The sequence below is a fragment of the Ammospiza caudacuta genome, chromosome 18 (genome assembly GCF_027887145.1).
Source record: "Ammospiza caudacuta isolate bAmmCau1 chromosome 18, bAmmCau1.pri, whole genome shotgun sequence".
NCBI classification, from domain to species: Eukaryota; Metazoa; Chordata; class Aves; order Passeriformes; family Passerellidae; genus Ammospiza; species Ammospiza caudacuta.
Window position 1 is genome coordinate 2,930,712 of NC_080610.1, and position 15,552 is coordinate 2,946,263.

General features: G+C 59.1%; 1 protein-coding gene across 5 annotated transcripts in view; it reads right to left on the minus strand.

Annotated features, from left to right (window-relative positions):
* Positions 1-4,395: 4,395 nt before the first annotated feature.
* Positions 4,396-15,552, minus strand: part of OSBP2 (oxysterol binding protein 2) — a 106,091-nt gene continuing 94,934 nt past the window's right edge. For 4 of the 5 annotated variants that reach the window (XM_058816584.1, XM_058816583.1, XM_058816582.1 and 1 more), the window contains 7 exons: positions 13,812-14,057; positions 11,365-11,485; positions 10,614-10,717; positions 10,252-10,347; positions 9,745-9,929; positions 8,315-8,535; positions 4,396-7,190 (listed from right to left, as the gene is read on the minus strand). In XM_058816584.1, coding sequence (XP_058672567.1) covers positions 7,048-7,190; positions 8,315-8,535; positions 9,745-9,929; positions 10,252-10,347; positions 10,614-10,717; positions 11,365-11,485; positions 13,812-14,057 — 1,116 coding nt within the window. In that variant the 3' untranslated portion in view covers positions 4,396-7,047. The remainder of the gene's footprint in view (positions 7,191-8,314; positions 8,536-9,744; positions 9,930-10,251; positions 10,348-10,613; positions 10,718-11,364; positions 11,486-13,811; positions 14,058-15,552) is intronic. The other variant, XR_009275461.1, reaches the window with a different exon arrangement.

Below are 15,552 nucleotides of genomic sequence, written 5' to 3' on the forward strand. Positions count from 1 at the left end.
TGCCGCAGGAGGTGGCGGCTGCCCCGCTCCAGCTCCCGCAGCCTCTGCAGGACCAGCGGAGTCACCCTGGGCTGCCCAGGGCCACCCCACAGCCCCGGAGGGCTCAGGGCAGGATCCCATCCTCACTGCCCATTGGGAAAGGGCTGAGCTTTGCTGGGCCGGTGCCCAGGAATTGTCACCCCAGCCTCCAGCCCTGCCTGTTTCCCTGCCCTTCCCAACATTCCAGCTCTCCTCCCTCTGCCCAGGCTCTCCAGGGACCCTCTGAGCTGCAGACATTGATCCCAGGCTACCCACGGCCACAAGGGTGATTTTCCCAACAAATTCTTCTCCTAAAAGCCCCAGTCCCTCAATAAACCCCACTGTGGATAAATCCAGCTGGGCTCTGTAGGAATTTGGGCAGCAGGAATGTTTCCCATGGGATGCTGGACAAGGGGCTGAGCTGTGGCAGGGTGTGATGGGTGTGCTCCTTCCCACGGCCCCTCCGGTGTGATCCTGGCCCCTCTGGAAAACCACGAGTGCTCTGACCTCCAGCAGTTCCAGTTTCTCTTCTTGTGCAGTTGTTATTTTCCTTCTCTCCTTGTCCAGCTGCTCCTGGCTCACACGGGCTCCCTGCCCCTGCCAAGACTGCAGAAACCTCCTCATTTCCCATTCCCACACCTTTTTCTCTTCCAGGAGCCGGCTCTGGGCCTGCCATCACCCCAGGAGCAGCAAAGCAGAGCCAGCACAGCCACCCCAGCCTGTCCCTGCCACCTGCAGCAGTGCCAGCCCAAGATCACCTCACCGTGCTCTGCAGGTCCGTGTGGCACCGGTGACAGGTGTCCCGGGTGTGTCCCAGCAGTGCCAGGCCAGTCCTGTGCCAGACACACCGTCACCCACAGCCCCAGCTCTGCCTTCAGGGTGCCCATCCCCTCCTGGGCTTCCAGGGCCACCTCCTGCTCCAGCCTGGGGGCAGGAGCCATCCCTGGAGCCCATACCTGTCTCTGTCCCCTTGGTTCAAGGGCCTGGCACCAGATCCCAGCTCTCGTGTCCCCTCCTGGCTCCTCCACAGTGGCTGCCCCGCCAGCCCCTGGCATTCAGCACTGGGGTTACAATCCCATTTTCCCCCTTTCCATTGCATTTCCTGGTGCATTCCCGGGGCCACCACGTGGGACACAAGGGCCAGGGCCAAGCTCGGTGTCCTGGGCCCTCAGTGTCCTGCTGCTCTCCAGATCCCAGCTGGAACCAGAGCCAGGAACATCCCTGCATCCATCCCTGCCCCCAGTGCATCCTGTCCCAGCTGGGGCTGTGCCTGTGGTAGACCCCAGACCCCAAACCCCAGGGCTGTACCTTGCAGGGCAGTTCCCCTTTCTGGTCCCCTCGCAGCCCTGGGGACAACGGTGACCTCCATGGCCGGGGGGCTCCCGCAACTGTGCCAGCACCTGTGGGGAAAATGGCATTTGGGGACAGAGGAGCCACAAACTCACAGAAACCCCACAGGCAGCCGAGGCTGGCCCTGCCGCCGTGTCCCTGTCCCTGCCTGTCCCTTCCCCTGCCTGTCACAGCCCTGCAGCCCCTCCCGTGCCCCAGGGCCAGCCCAGACTCACTCCTGCTGCTGGCGGCTCCTTCCCTGTCCATGGCAGCCACACTGAAGGTGACATTCCTTCCATGTCCCCAGAGGGAGAGATGTCCCCTGGCTGTGGCCCTGCTGGCCCTGGGAGCGCTGCTGCCCGGAGCTCCTGTCCCTGCCCCAGCCCTGCTCCTGCCAGCAGCCATCCCAGCAGCGATCCAGGGGTGCCCAGCTGTGCCCAGCAGCTCCCCACGGGCACCGTCCCCGTGTGCCAGGGCTGCCTGGGCAGGGGGGCCCGGCCGGGACACCGGCCCATGGCTCTGGCTTAGGCTCAGGCGGGAGATCCTGGCTCCCAGGGACTCCAGGCTACTCCGGGATGCAGAGCTGTGCTGCCGGGGGGCTCTGCTGGGCTCCATGGCCGTGTCCGGGCTTCTCCCTGCGGGGAACAAGGGCTCGTCCTGCCCGGGGTGAGCTCCTGCCCTGGGGACATCCCCAGCAGGCTCCTGCTGGCACAGCAGCGGCTCCACCATCGCCTCCCAAAAGCTGGCAGCCAAATCCTCGGTGCAGACGGAGCTGGAGCTGCTGCAGGGCTCCTCTTCCCGTGGGACAGGGCTGCCAGCCCGGACACAGCCGGCACCGCGTCCTGCCAGCTCTGTGGGGACAGCAGAGCCATGAGCCCATCCCAGAGGGAAGGAGCCATCCCATCCTGCTGGGTCTGAGCCACCTGGGAGGGGCTGGCAATGCCTGTTCTTATCGGGGAGCACCAAAGCATTGACACCGAACACATCCCACCCTCTGCTGCAAGATCCTCAACTCCCTCCAATTGGAAGGAGAAGCCACAATATCATCCTTATTTTCATTTTAAACCAGGGCCATTGTTGACCTTGATGCTCCCAGGATCGGGAGGGGCAGTGCCAGGGAGGGCTGGCAGCATCCAGGATGGGGCAGGGATGGTGTCAGCTCCTCCCAGGGGGGAATTTTCCCTAATACCCAATCTAAACTTCCCCTGGCCCAGCCTGAGGCCGTTCCCTCTGCTCCTGTCCCTGTTCCCTGGAGCACAGCCCGACCCCCCCGGCTGTCCCCTCCTGTCAGGAGCTGTGCAGAGCCACAAGGGCCCCCTGAGCCTCCTTTGCTCCAGGCTGAGCCCCTGCCCAGCTCCCTCAGCCTCTCCTGGGGCTCCAGCCCCTTCCCAGCTCCCTGAGCCTCTGCTCCATCCCCATTCCCAGCCAGGCAGAGGGGGCTGTGGGGCCAAGCAGAGCTGAGGAAGCCCCGGGTGCCCCGTGCCCACTCACCGGCCATGGCAGGACCCTGCTGGGAAGGATGGGGAGGATGGGGAGGATGGCACCGCCCCCGCTGCCACCAGCGCTCAGCACAGCCACACCCGGGAGCTGCAGGGAATGGAACAGGGAATGGGACAGGGAACTGAACAGGGAGTGGTACAGGGAATGGGGCAGGGAATGGGACAGGGAATGGGACAGGGAATGGGACGGGGAACTGAACAGGGAATGGGGCAGGGAATGGAGCAGGGAATGGGACAGGGAATAGAACACAGAATGGAACAGGGAACAGAACGGGGAATGGGGCACTGCCAGATGTGTTCACTGGGGGGACAAGGCAGGAGCACCCCAGCGGTGGTGCTGCAGCTGCCCCCCCACATCTGAGCACCACAAAGGAACCCCCCTTCCCACACCCCACACCTGGACTTCAGGTTTCATCAGCAGGGTCCAGATCCAGGATCCTGGAAGCCCTGGGCTCCAGGGCTGCAGAGAGGAGGAGAGAAGCACTGAGGGTCTCAAAGCCTCTGGCTGGGCCAGAAATGCCCAGAACCACCCTGGGCTCCCAAACCACTGCATGCTGGAGGGGATGGGGCAAAGGTGCTGGAACAAAGGTGTGCTGATCCAGGTGTGCTGATCCAGCTGTGCTGATCCAGGTGTGCTGATCCAGCTGTGCTGGGCCAGGGCTCAGTGAAGGTGCTGAGATCGACCCACCCAGCCCAGCCCAGCCCGGCCCCGAGCTACGGTGCCGGGGGTGATGGAGCCGGGGGCTGTTCTTCCTTACACCCAGGATTTCGGCACTGGAGCTGCTCTGGGAGCCGCAGGTACCCGGAGCCCCCCAGGCACACAGGGAGGGTCGCAGGGCCGGGGTCCCCCCAGGGCAGCCCCGACTCACCTGGGCCGGCCGAGAGGAGCAGGAGCGGCACGGGCAGGGCTGTGTGTCCCGGTCTCCTGGCAACATCCCGCACGGACCGGCCTGAGCCTGCCCGGACTGCCCAGCCCCGGCCCGGACCCTGCTCCAGCTCCCCCGGGCAGCTCCTGCCCCACAGAGTCCCGGGGGCAGCTCCTCCCCACCATCCCCAGGGAATCTCCGTGTCTGGGTACCTTCCCCTGAGCCCCATTCCCTGCTCCTCCTCCTCCTCTGGGCCACCTTGGCCAGGCCCCCCTGGGACATCTCCACCCCGATGATCTCTCCCGGCCCATCTCCCTCCCGGGCAAATCCTGTCCTGCTTTTCTTTCTCCTTCAAGCTCGCAGATATTCTCCTTCCATGCTCCTGTTTCCCTGGACCTCCTGCTTTGGACAGGATTGAACGTCCCCTGGATCACCTCTCCTCCCTGCACCATCTCCTCCCCTCGACACCTTCTCCCCCAGATCCTTCTCCTTCCCTGAACCACCACTTACCTGCACTTCCCTGTCCTTTAAGCAGCATTCTCTGGATCTTCTCCTTCCTGTGCCACCTTCCTGTCCCCCACCCCGTGTCCATGTCCCCCCTCACATCCAGAGCTCCTCCAGGACCTGCAGCCCTGGAGCATCTCAGTGACCATCTCAGCACCACGGCCTTTAAAACTCCCGAATCCAAGTTTTATTTCCGTGTAGGAGAAGAGGGATCACTCACAATATATTATTGTTCAAAAAGAAAATACATTCAACAGCATTTACAGTGGAATGACATTAAAATCCTCGAAGAGGAACAGAAGGACCAGGAGATGGTGCTCTGGTTAAGTGCTGCTGATAAGATGATCTCTGGAAGATGGAGCAATTTCTTTTCCATTAGCCTAAAATCCGGGGGATTTCTGGGTTGGGGCTGCTCCTCGTGCTCTCCCAGGCTCCGAGGAGCTGAGCAGGGTCTGTGGTGGGGGTTCCCAGACGGAGGGGGCGATGGGGGCACAGCAGAGGGGACCCCTCGGGCCCCAGAGCCCAGCACATCCCGCTCCTGCCCTGCTCGGGAACGGCCTGGGCTGGAGCTCCTCCCTGCTCCAAGCTCCCGGGTGACACTTGCATTGACACAGCTAAAAGGCAAATAAGGCATTCTGAAAGCTCCATTCCACCCCTCCAACACAAACCCCCCCGGGCACTGCGGTGCTGCCACAGGCAGGGCAGCGGCACCAGGGACCCGTGGGGACATCCTCCCTCTGCCAGGCAGCACACCTGGGGCCAGGACACCTGGGGCAGCTCCCACAGGCCAAACCCCAGGCTGGAGAAGTCAAGATCAGCTTTCCCAAGCCGGGGCAAAGCTCTCGGGACACTGGGACGCAGCCTGGAGCATCCCACTGCCAGGAATCCGAGTGCCACAAACCCCAAACACATCATTTCCAGATGGGAATGTCTCTGGAACACCTTTTCCATGCTACAGGATCCAGCTTTGGAGCAAACCGTTGCTTCCCTGCCATGGGAATCCATCACCACCGCCCGTGCTCGGGGCCGCCCCGAGGGGAATCGTACGCGTGCTGTAAAAACTCAGACAGACACTTCTGTCTTCATCATTTTTCATCTTTTGTGTACCATAGAAATTTAAGCAAAATAATTTTATATATATCTATATATATATATGTATAAATTAAAAGCAAATAAATAAGATTAAAGGGTGCACTGAGAGCAGTGGGGGCTGCCCTGCAGCACGGTGACGGCGTCAGGGCCCTGGGGACTGTACACTGTGGGGATCACAGGGATGGAAGTGCTGGAAGCTGATCAGGAGGAGACTGATGGATGAGGAACCTGATTGCATAAGTGTCCCATGTGCAAGCCTGGATATTCCAGTTACCATTGCCCCAAGGTTCGTTATTGCTAATTAACTTCACGTGGGTGTGACGGCCGGCTCAGGGCAGCCCCCGAGGCAGGGTCAGTGTGATATGGTGCAGAGCCAGAGGAGGAGACAGCAAAAATGGGATCCAGCAGGGCCAGTGCAGGTCTCCAGGTGTTCCTGGCCCAGCAGATGCCATCTCTGGGATGCCACCACCTCCTGCTTCCCCTCGGCGCTCCCGGTCCTCACCTGTCACCAGCAGTGCTCGCTCTGCTCCTCCCGGTGCATCCAGGGCCAGGCAGGGTGATGGAGCCAGCAGGGCTGAGGGGACGAGGGGCTCCCTGCCCTGACAAACTGGAGCTGCTGCAGGGAGAGCCCAGGGTGAGGGAGGGGAGGAACAGGAGTTGGGAGCTGGTGCTGGGGCGCAGGGACCCTCCAGCCTCATCCTGTGGCCAGGCCTGGCTGAACGGGGTGGGAGATGCTGGACCAAGGCTCCATCCCAGCAGCACCATGGCATCTCTCCCCTCCTCTCCCCATGGCACCTCTTCCCTCCTCTCCCACCCAGCCTCAGGCACAGCTCAGCAGGGAGACACCGATGGAGAAGCTGGAATTGAGATCCAGCCCCCGTGTGCAGGGACGCCAAGCAGGGACACAGAGCCAGGAGCATCACTGGGACAGAAACTCTTCTGCATCAGCCTGGTGTTCCCAGCCATGCTGGGGCCATCTCCCCCTTCGGATGTGGTTGCAGGAAAACCAAAACAAACCTCACTCAAACCACGCCCACATGATAAAGACAGGCCCAAGCTTTGCCTGAACACATCAGACTGTGGGGAAGCACCTCCAACGCTCTTGAAAAAAGCAAAAACCAGGTCAAAAACCCCAAAGTCACCAGCTGAAATATCCTACTTGGTGTTACTGGGATGGCTGGGCACTGTGGAACCACCAAGAGCCTCTGGGATCATGTGCCACAGCTCCTGGGGACAGTTTTCCAAGCAGAGTTGTTCGTGTCCGTCTTTGAAGGAAACCTGAACCAGGAGCAGGATTTTTTTTTTTTTTAAAAATAATTCCATAAAGTCCACACAGAAATGGGGTCCCAAAAGAAGAAAAAAAAATGGCAAAGAGAAGAGCTCACACAAGCACAGCATTCCCACACCCCAGGCATCTTTGGAAGTCGACATCTCGGCCAGCGGAGCCAAGGCGCTGGAGGATATAGGCAGCAACTCCTGACAGCAATGAACATCCCAAACCCAGCCCAGCTCCACGTGTCCTCACTCCTAAGCAGTCGCTGGAAAATCCATCATTTAAAAAAAAAAAAAAAAAAAAAAAAAGATGCTATTTATTAGTGCATAAAAAAATAGGTTTGGAATCCCTGTTTGGATCTCTGCATGTATTGACCGTGTCGGCCCGGCGGGACGCTGCCGGCGTGTCCTCGCTGTCCCTCGGGCTGTGCCAGTGTCCCAGGGGTGGCCCCCGAGCTCTGGGGGGCTCAGAAGATGTCGGGGCACACGCTCCAGTCCTGCTTGTCCTTGGCCTCCCAGTAGCCGCCCTTGTAGACGCAGATGAGCTCCCCGGTGACGGCGTCCACCTTGCGCTCGAACCACAGCGGCAGGTACCCCTCGTAGTCCTTCCCTGGGGGCACAGCGGGGCTCAGGGGGCTGCTGCACCTGCAGCCTGCAATCCCACAGCTCCCACAGCAGCAGGGACTGGCTGCTGGTGCTCCCAGAGCTAGGGGATTCATTTGAGCCCAGCCCTGTTGTGGTCATGAGGGCCAAGGGAGGACTGCTCTCCAAGGGGACAAAATGACATGGCCAGGGACATGATGACCAGCAAGGCAAAGCAGCCAAGAGCCCTCCCTGCCAGAGCCCACTGCCCCAAAAACCCAACCAGCCCCCACAAGTGCCTCAGTTCCTCAATAAAACCTCCCTGTGGATAAATCCAGCTTGGCTCTTAAGGAACTTGGGCAGCATGGAATGGTTCCCATGGGATGCATGTGGCTGGACTGGAGCTCCTAAAGGAGCTCCAGGAGAGATGGAGAGGGACTGGGGAGTGCCAGGAGTGCCAGGACACAGGGAATGGCTTCCCAGTGCCAGAGGGCAGGGATGGATGGGATATTGGGAATTAGGAATTGTTCCCTGTGAAGGTGGGCAGGCCCTGGCACAGGGTGCCCAGAGCAGCTGTGGCTGCCCCTGGATCCCTGAGCTGCTGACAGGTGTGTGATGGCTCTGGCTCTGCACAACTCCTGACAGGAGGGGACAGTCAGGGGGTCAAGCTCTGCTCCCAGGAAACAGGGACAGGAGGACAGGAAATGGCCGCATGTTGCACCACAGCAGTTTTAGATTGGATATTAGGGAAAATTCCTCCCTAGAAAGGGTGGTCAGGCATTGGAACAGGCTGCCCAGGACAGTGCTGGAGTCCCCATCCCAATAGAAAATCCCCAAAGCAGGGACTGTCTGTTGGTGCTCCCAGGGCTCAGAGACTGATTTGAGCCCTGCCATGGTCACGAGGGCCAAGGGAGGACTGGTCTCCAAGGGGACAAAGTGACTGGTGGGACAGGATGGCCAAGGACACAATGACAAGCAAGGCAAAGCAGCCAACAGCCCTCCCTGCCAGAGCCCACTGCCCCAAAAACCCAACCAGCCCCCACAAGCACCCCAAACCCGCCCATAAGGGTTCCCCAGAACTCACAGGGTGTGTCCCCCACAACCATTGTAGTGCAGTCCCTGCATCCTGAGCCATCCCCGAGCGCTCCTCACCTTCCTCCATGGCCTCCACGGCCTCGGCCTCCCTGCGCCGACGCACGGCTCGCTGCTTCTCCTCCAGCCTCTGCTTCTCCACGTTGGCCTCGTCCCAGCGGCCGCTCTCCATGAGCCGCTGGTCGGGGCGCAGCCGGCTGTCCGTGGGCGCCACGCGCTCCTCGGGCTCGTTCAGCGTCAGCGCCAGCTCCGAGAAGAAGTACATGTTCTCAGCATTGTCCCTGGAATGGAGACAGCCTGCTCAGCATGGGGAGTGCCTCAGGCACAGCCCCACAGCCCCACTGAGCCACTCCTGCTGAGCTGGGGCACCTCCAGGGCTGGGGCAGCTCTGGGACCCTCCTGACAGGAGAGACTTGGAGGGGCTGGAGCGTGTCCAGGGCAGGGAACGGAGCTGGGAAGGGGCTGGAGCCCCAGGAGAGGCTGAGGGAGCTGGGCAGGGGCTCAGCCTGGAGCAAAGGAGGCTCAGGGGGGACCCTGTGAGCTGCACACAGTCACCCCAGTCTGCCTACAGCCACAAGGCTGTATTTTCCCAAGAATTTTCCCAACAAATTCTTCTCCTAAAAGCCTCAGTCCCTCAATAATACCTCCCTGTGGATAAATCCAGCTTGGCTCTTTAGGAATTTGGGCAGTATGGAATGTTTCCATGGGATGTGTGTGGCTGGAAAAGGGGCTGAGCTGCTGACAGGTGTGTGATGGCTCTGGCTCTGCACAACTCCTGACAGGAGGGGACAGCCAGAGGGGGTGAGCTCTGCTCCCAGGAAACAGGGATGGGATGAGAGGAAATGGCCTCATGTTGCACCACAGCAGTTTTATACTGGATATTAGGGAAAATTCCTCCCTAGAAAGGGTGGTCAGGCATTGGAACAGGCTGCCCAGGACAGTGCTGGAGACCCCATCCCAACAGAAAATCCCTAAAGCAGGGACTGTCTGTTGGTGCTCCCAGGGCCCAGAGATTGATTTGAGCCCTGCCATGGTCACGAGGACCAAGGGAGGACTGGTCTCTAAGGGGACAAAGTGACTGGTGGGACAGGATGGCCAAGGACACAATGACAAGCAAGGCAAAGCAGCCAACAGCCCTCCCTGCCAGAGCCCACTGCCCCAAAAACCCAACCAGCCCCCACAAGCACCCCAAACCCACCCACAAGAGTCCCCACAGCCACCCTCCCCTTCCAGGGGCCCACCTGAGGAAAAGCCACTCAGCCCCATGAGTCCCTCATGTCCTCAGGCCTGGGCACATGAGCCTGCCATTCCACAAGGCCCTGGGAGATCCCATCCCATCCCATCCCATCCCATCCCATCCCATCCCATCCCATCCCATCCCATCCCATCCCATCCCAATCCCATCCCATCCCATCCCATCCCATCCCATCCCATCCCATCCCATCCCATCCCATCCCAGTCCTGCTGTCCATCCCAGCCCAGGGACTCACGGCAGCGGGTACTTCCTCCACAGGACCTTTGGGGACAGGGTCTGGTACACAGTTTTCTGCTTGCCCTCGGTGCTGGTGCTGCCATGGCTGCTGTGGAGGATCTTGGAGCACTCCATCTTCTCATCCCACGTGCCAGACATGACATAGTGCGCTTTGCCGTCGGCGTCGCTCACCACCCCTGTCACCTGCCAGGGGGACACGGCTCTGGTGGCACGTGGGGGAATGCCCAGGGGGGCACCACAGCCTCCAGGTGCCCAGCTGGATGTGGTGCTGTGTCCCCTGGACATCCCTGACCTGTCCAACCCACCAAACCCCTCCCAGTGTCAGTGCTGCAGCTCCAGCACATCAGAGCCAAACCACGGGACATGGAGGTGCCACCCAGCCCTCCCTGGTGACCCTGCCTGGCCAGCCCCTCAGCCCCATGCTGGGGCTCATCCCAGTGCTACTGGGAGCCTGGAAGAACCAGGAGTGACCCCTGAAGGAGCAGGGGCCCTGCTGGATACTCACCTTGCGGGGGACATCCCTGGAGAAGTAGCTGTAGGGGGTAAATTTCAGCTGGCATTTATCTTTGGACTTATGGTTAACAATCTCTATTTCACCAGACTGGATAAAAGACACAGAACCACAGCAGGGAGAGACAGAGGAGGTGTTAGTTGCAGTGCAGGTACCAACCCCCACTGGGCACAGCAGCACCAGTGGCTGCCCCCACCCCAGCCACCCCCAGCACCTGCTGGCCTCAGGCAGAGCCAGGGAAGGTTCCAGAAGCCTTTCCCAGCCCTGCAGGGAAGCACAGCTCCCCATCGTGGCAGGAGCACGTGCCCAATGCTCCTCCAGCCCCCAGGGCCAGGCAGAACTGTGCTCTCACCCACCTGGTCGATCCAGAGCTTGCCCACGATGATGTTGTGCACTGTGGAGGTGACTTTCCTCCACACGTAGTGGTTCCCACTGGAGTGGAACTCCAGGTGGATGGCGCCTGTGGAGACACGGATGCTCTGAGCTCAGCAGGGCAGGTGTTCATTCCCCAGAGCCCACCACCACCCCAGCACTGTGCTCATCCCTCTCCCTGCATCCCCCACCAGGTCTGGCTCTGGATTCATCCCTCCCTTAGTGCTCCAGGAAGGGAAGGACATCTCCTGCCAGGCCCTCTGCCCTCATTCTAAAAGCAGGTCAGAAATGTGCTGCCTGGTTGATTCAGGCACTGGCACCACTCTGGGAATGCTGCCCAGCCCAGGGACAGGCAGAAGGAAAATAAAATACTCCAAGGAGGCAGCTTATTGCTCTTGACTGGCAGGGAGAGGGTTAAAACAGGCAGCAAGTTAACTTTAAGTATCATGGAAGGAAAAATCACTTCCTGGGCAAGCAGGGTATTTCTAAAGCAAAGCAGCCTTTGCAGATGGCATCACTTCCACTTCCAGGGCAGACATGTCATTGTTGGATCATTGGATCAGGAGCACAAACTTGGGCTCCTTAACTGGCCTTGTAGAACCCACTGAGCCCCAGGTGAGCCCAGGGGATTCCCAGAGCCCCAGGGGAACCCAAGGAATTGCTCAAGGCTAAGGAAGCAGCTCCTTTAACTGCAAAACCAGTGCATCTCAGGGAATTGCAGGATCCATCACCTACCCAGTGGCATGATGGAGAGGTATTTGCCCCTGAACTTGCTGGCGATGGTGATCTCCTGCCACAGCGTCCAGCCTCGCCTGGAGTACACGTGGTGGGCGGCTGCTGGGGGGTGGTGGCTCACCTGGGGACAGGACACACAGCCCGTGAGGACACAGAGCCCAGCTGAGTGCTCGGAGAGGGGACAGCCCCACACCAGCCCAGCACTGAGGATGCTCCAGGCCCTGGGCACCACATCAGCTTTTCAGACACCACAATCCCCTCCTGGGCAGTGCCCTGGCAGCAAAGGGAGACACTCCAGGATCCTGCCAGGATTGGCTCAGGCTCATTTCAAAGCATGATCCACGAGATCTTCACTTGAGCAACCATTGCTGTGAGATGCTGCTGTTCCCTGAGCCCTGCTTTCCTGGGATCCTGGCTGGCAAACATGGATGTGCTGGCACCCCAGTAATCCCAGTAATGGAACAGCACCTGGGAAATCCCAGAGGACACAGGCCCACAAGTTATCCAAAACACACAGGAAGACTTTGGCTTCTCCCTCACACACACACCGGGTTGGAAAAGAGGACACAGCACCCTAAATCCTCAGAGTGACTTGTTAGAGGTGGTGCTCACATGGCCCTGCCCTGGGAAAAAAGCTGCCCAAACCCAAGGCAGGAGGAGGAATATCCCAGGCAGAGGGACCTGGTGGCACAGCCTGCCACAGGCACCCATGATCCCCAGAGCTCTGGGATGATTTCCCTGCTGTAATTACAGGCTGAGCGCCCCGAGCTCGGGATTACACACACGGGCAGGGCCAGGGCCTGACATTAAATCCAGGCAGCAGCAGCAGGAAATCCTATTTGGATAACTGGATTTCAGGCACTGGATTATCACTGCTTGGCTGGGCACGCTGGCAGGCTGAGGAGCACAGGCAGCACCAAGGAAAATTCAGAGCAGTGGGAAAGGAGGCTGGAATTGGTCAGGAATGTCAAATCTGGGTACAAACACAGGAAAACTGGGACCAAGCAGAGAAAGCAATTCCAGGCAGGTTATTTATTTGGGAGGGAACAGGGATGGAGAAAGGAGCGTGGTGAAAAGGGGGGTGAAAATGAGAACAGGGATGATGAAAGTTTGGGAATGGTGCAGTCAGGGGTGTCCAGCAGTACTGGACAGGCAGGATTTGCAGAGATGTGCTCAGAGGTATCCAGGGGTAACAGGCAGCCCTGGGCTTGGCACTGCAGCTGGGATGAGGCTGAGAAATCTACCCAGGACTTCCAGCTGCACCCCAGGAAGGTGAGGGTATGGTATGAGGGTACCCCAGCTGGCTAAGGGACGGATCCATCTCTTCCAGGCTGAACCAGGTGACAGGGCAGGAACTGCTGCCAGGCAGGGGGAGGTGAAGGTGTGACACTGCTGGGATGGGAGAACCTGAGCTCTGTGACAGCTCTGTGACACTGTGCTGGGGTGGCTGAGGCTTGAGGCCACCTCTGACCCTGGCAGGCAGGAGGGCTCAGGCTGTGGCTGGCAGTGTCCCACCTCACTGGCATGGCTCCCAGGCTGGGATGGGCCATGTGGGGACATGCAGAGCTGGGTGACATTGGGCCCACGGCGCTGGGGGTGTGGAGGGACAGCAGAGCCAGGAATTCTGGGGATTATCTACTGCAGGACCTTCCTTGGGTCACACTTCCAGGAGACCCCACAGAGCCTGTTCAGCATGGCCTAGAGAGGATGGGATGGGATGGGATGGGATGGGATGGGATGGGATGGGATGGGATGGGATGGGATGGGATGGGATGGGATGGGATGGGATGGGACAGGAGGTGCCATCCTGCTTCAAGCCAGCACTCCACATGTGCCTGACAAGTTTGGGTGCCACTGCCAGGGAGGGCTTTGTCCACCCCTGGGTGTCCTGCAAGGAGCTGGCGGCAGAGCCTGACATCACTGCAGCAACTGCTCCAAACCTGGGGACCAATGCCAATCCAGCCAAACCTGTGCCCCATCCCTCCCTTGTCACCCAGCCCAGAGCACCAAGTACCACATCCAGTCCTTCCTTGGATACCCCAGGGGTGGGAACTCCACCCAGCACCTTGAACCCATCCCATTTTGGGGAGAAGAGCCCAGGGAAGGCTCGGGGAGAAAAGCTCAGGGAAGGCTCGGGGAGAAGAGCCCAGGGAAGGCTCGGGGAGAAGAGCCCAGGGAAGGCTCGGGGAGAAGAGCCCAGGGAAGGCTCGGGAGGTGCTCTGGTGCCCCCAGCAGGACGGCAGCAGCAGGATGGCGACAGCAGGATGGCAGCAGCAGGATCGGCCCAGGGGAGGCTCGGGAGGTGCTCTGGTGCCCCCAGCAGGATGGCAGCAGCAGGATGGCAGCAGCAGGATGGCAGCAGCAGGATCAGCCCAGGGGAGGCTCGGGAGGTGCTCTGGTGCCCCCAGCAGGACGGCAGCAGCAGCAGGAGCAGCCCCAGCGCTCACCTGCTCGCAGAGGGAGCGGAAGCCCAGCTCCTCCAGGCGGTCCAGCTCGAAGGTCTCCCCCAGCAGGGGGTTGAATGGCTTCGCAGTGCGGTGCACCGTGGTGGAGTAGGAGGACACGGAGAAGGCGGCCACAAAGCACATCTGCTCCGTGGAGCTCTCACACTTCACTGCCTTGTCCAGCAGCTCGTGGTACTCCAGGTCCTCCGTGAGCCGCTGCAGCATGGACAGGGGCTCGTTGAAGTTCACCTGCAGGGGAACAAGGTGGGGTTAAGAAAGCAGGAGAGATCCCCAAGAGGCACCTCCAAGGCCAAAGGAAAGGGAATATGTGCTCTGCTCCCTGATCTGTGCCAGGCAGCGCCACGGTTTGGGGTGTGGGATGATCAGGGATCAGCCCAGGTTATCACCCTGACCCCAAAATGAGCCTCAACAATGAGATCAGCCCCCTCCCAGGCAGCATCCCTCTGGGCACAGGACAGGGATGTGCTGCTCCCCAGCCTGCCCTCATCACCTCCATCTCTGTGTGACCCAGCCGCCCAGAAAACCTGGAAAAGCCCCATTTTGGGGTCTCCATGCTCCTGAGACTCCTGCAAAAGCCCCATTTTGGGGTCTCCATGCTCCTGAGACTCCAGCCCATGACAACACCTCTATTTTTCACTCTGAAAATACTGAAATTAAAAAATAATTTTATTTTTTAATAAATAAAATTTATTAAAAAAGCAAGACAGAGCCACAAAAGGTCTTCTGCCTTTTTCGCTTCATTTCAAAACAAAGGAATATATTTTAAGAGGAGCAGATGGCTGAAGAAGCACTTCTGTAAGCCAAGTTAAATATTTCATAGTAGAAAAAACAAACTGCAGATTCCAGGATTTAGCTTTTTTTAGATTTTCCACTCAGGGATTTAGCCTGCAAGTGGCACGGATCTTACAGCATCAGAGAAAGAGGGAGCTGGGGAGAAAGAGCAGCATCAAATCCACATAAAGAGCAAATCACTTGGGATAATTCTCAGAAGAGATGCAGAGAACAAAGCCAGCAGCTGCATCCTCAGGCAAGAGGGAGCAAAAGCCTTTCATGGGGGAAGAAGATGAATCCACCAAATTCCAAATTCCTACAACTGTTTTTCTCCTTTTCAGTGCTGCAGGTTTGTTCATTCAGAAGCAGAATCAAGGAGCTGTTTGCACAAGAGGTTTGTCAGTTCATCACTTCCCCAGGAAGGGGATGGGGGCCTCAGAAGACCTCAGAGAACCTCAGAAATGCTCTTAATTCATCAGGAATCTCCCCAAATAATGTCCACATGCAGCTGAGCTTGTGGGGTGGATCCTGGTGCATCTCTGGCAGCACCTTCCTTCTCATTTCATAGGGACTGTGGGATCCTTCAAGATTTCACAGAATCTCAGGATGGTTTGGGCTGGAAGGGACCTTAAAGCCCACCCAGTGCCACCCCTGCCATGGCAGGGACACCTCCCACTGTCCCAGGCTGCTCCCAGCCCCAGTGTCCAGCCTGGCCTTGGGCACTGCCAGGGATCCAGGGGCAGCCACAGCTGCTCTGGGCACCCTGTGCCAGGGCCTCACACCCTCATGGGGAACAATTTTTTCTTATATTTATTCTAAACCTCCTCTCTTCCCCACTGCCCTCAGGTTTGGACTCCAGCAGCTCCCAGGATTCTCTGATTGATTGGAGAAGTACAAATTTCTCTCTCCAGGCAGCAGCAGCTGCTGGGATTTCACATCCTGAGCTCATTCC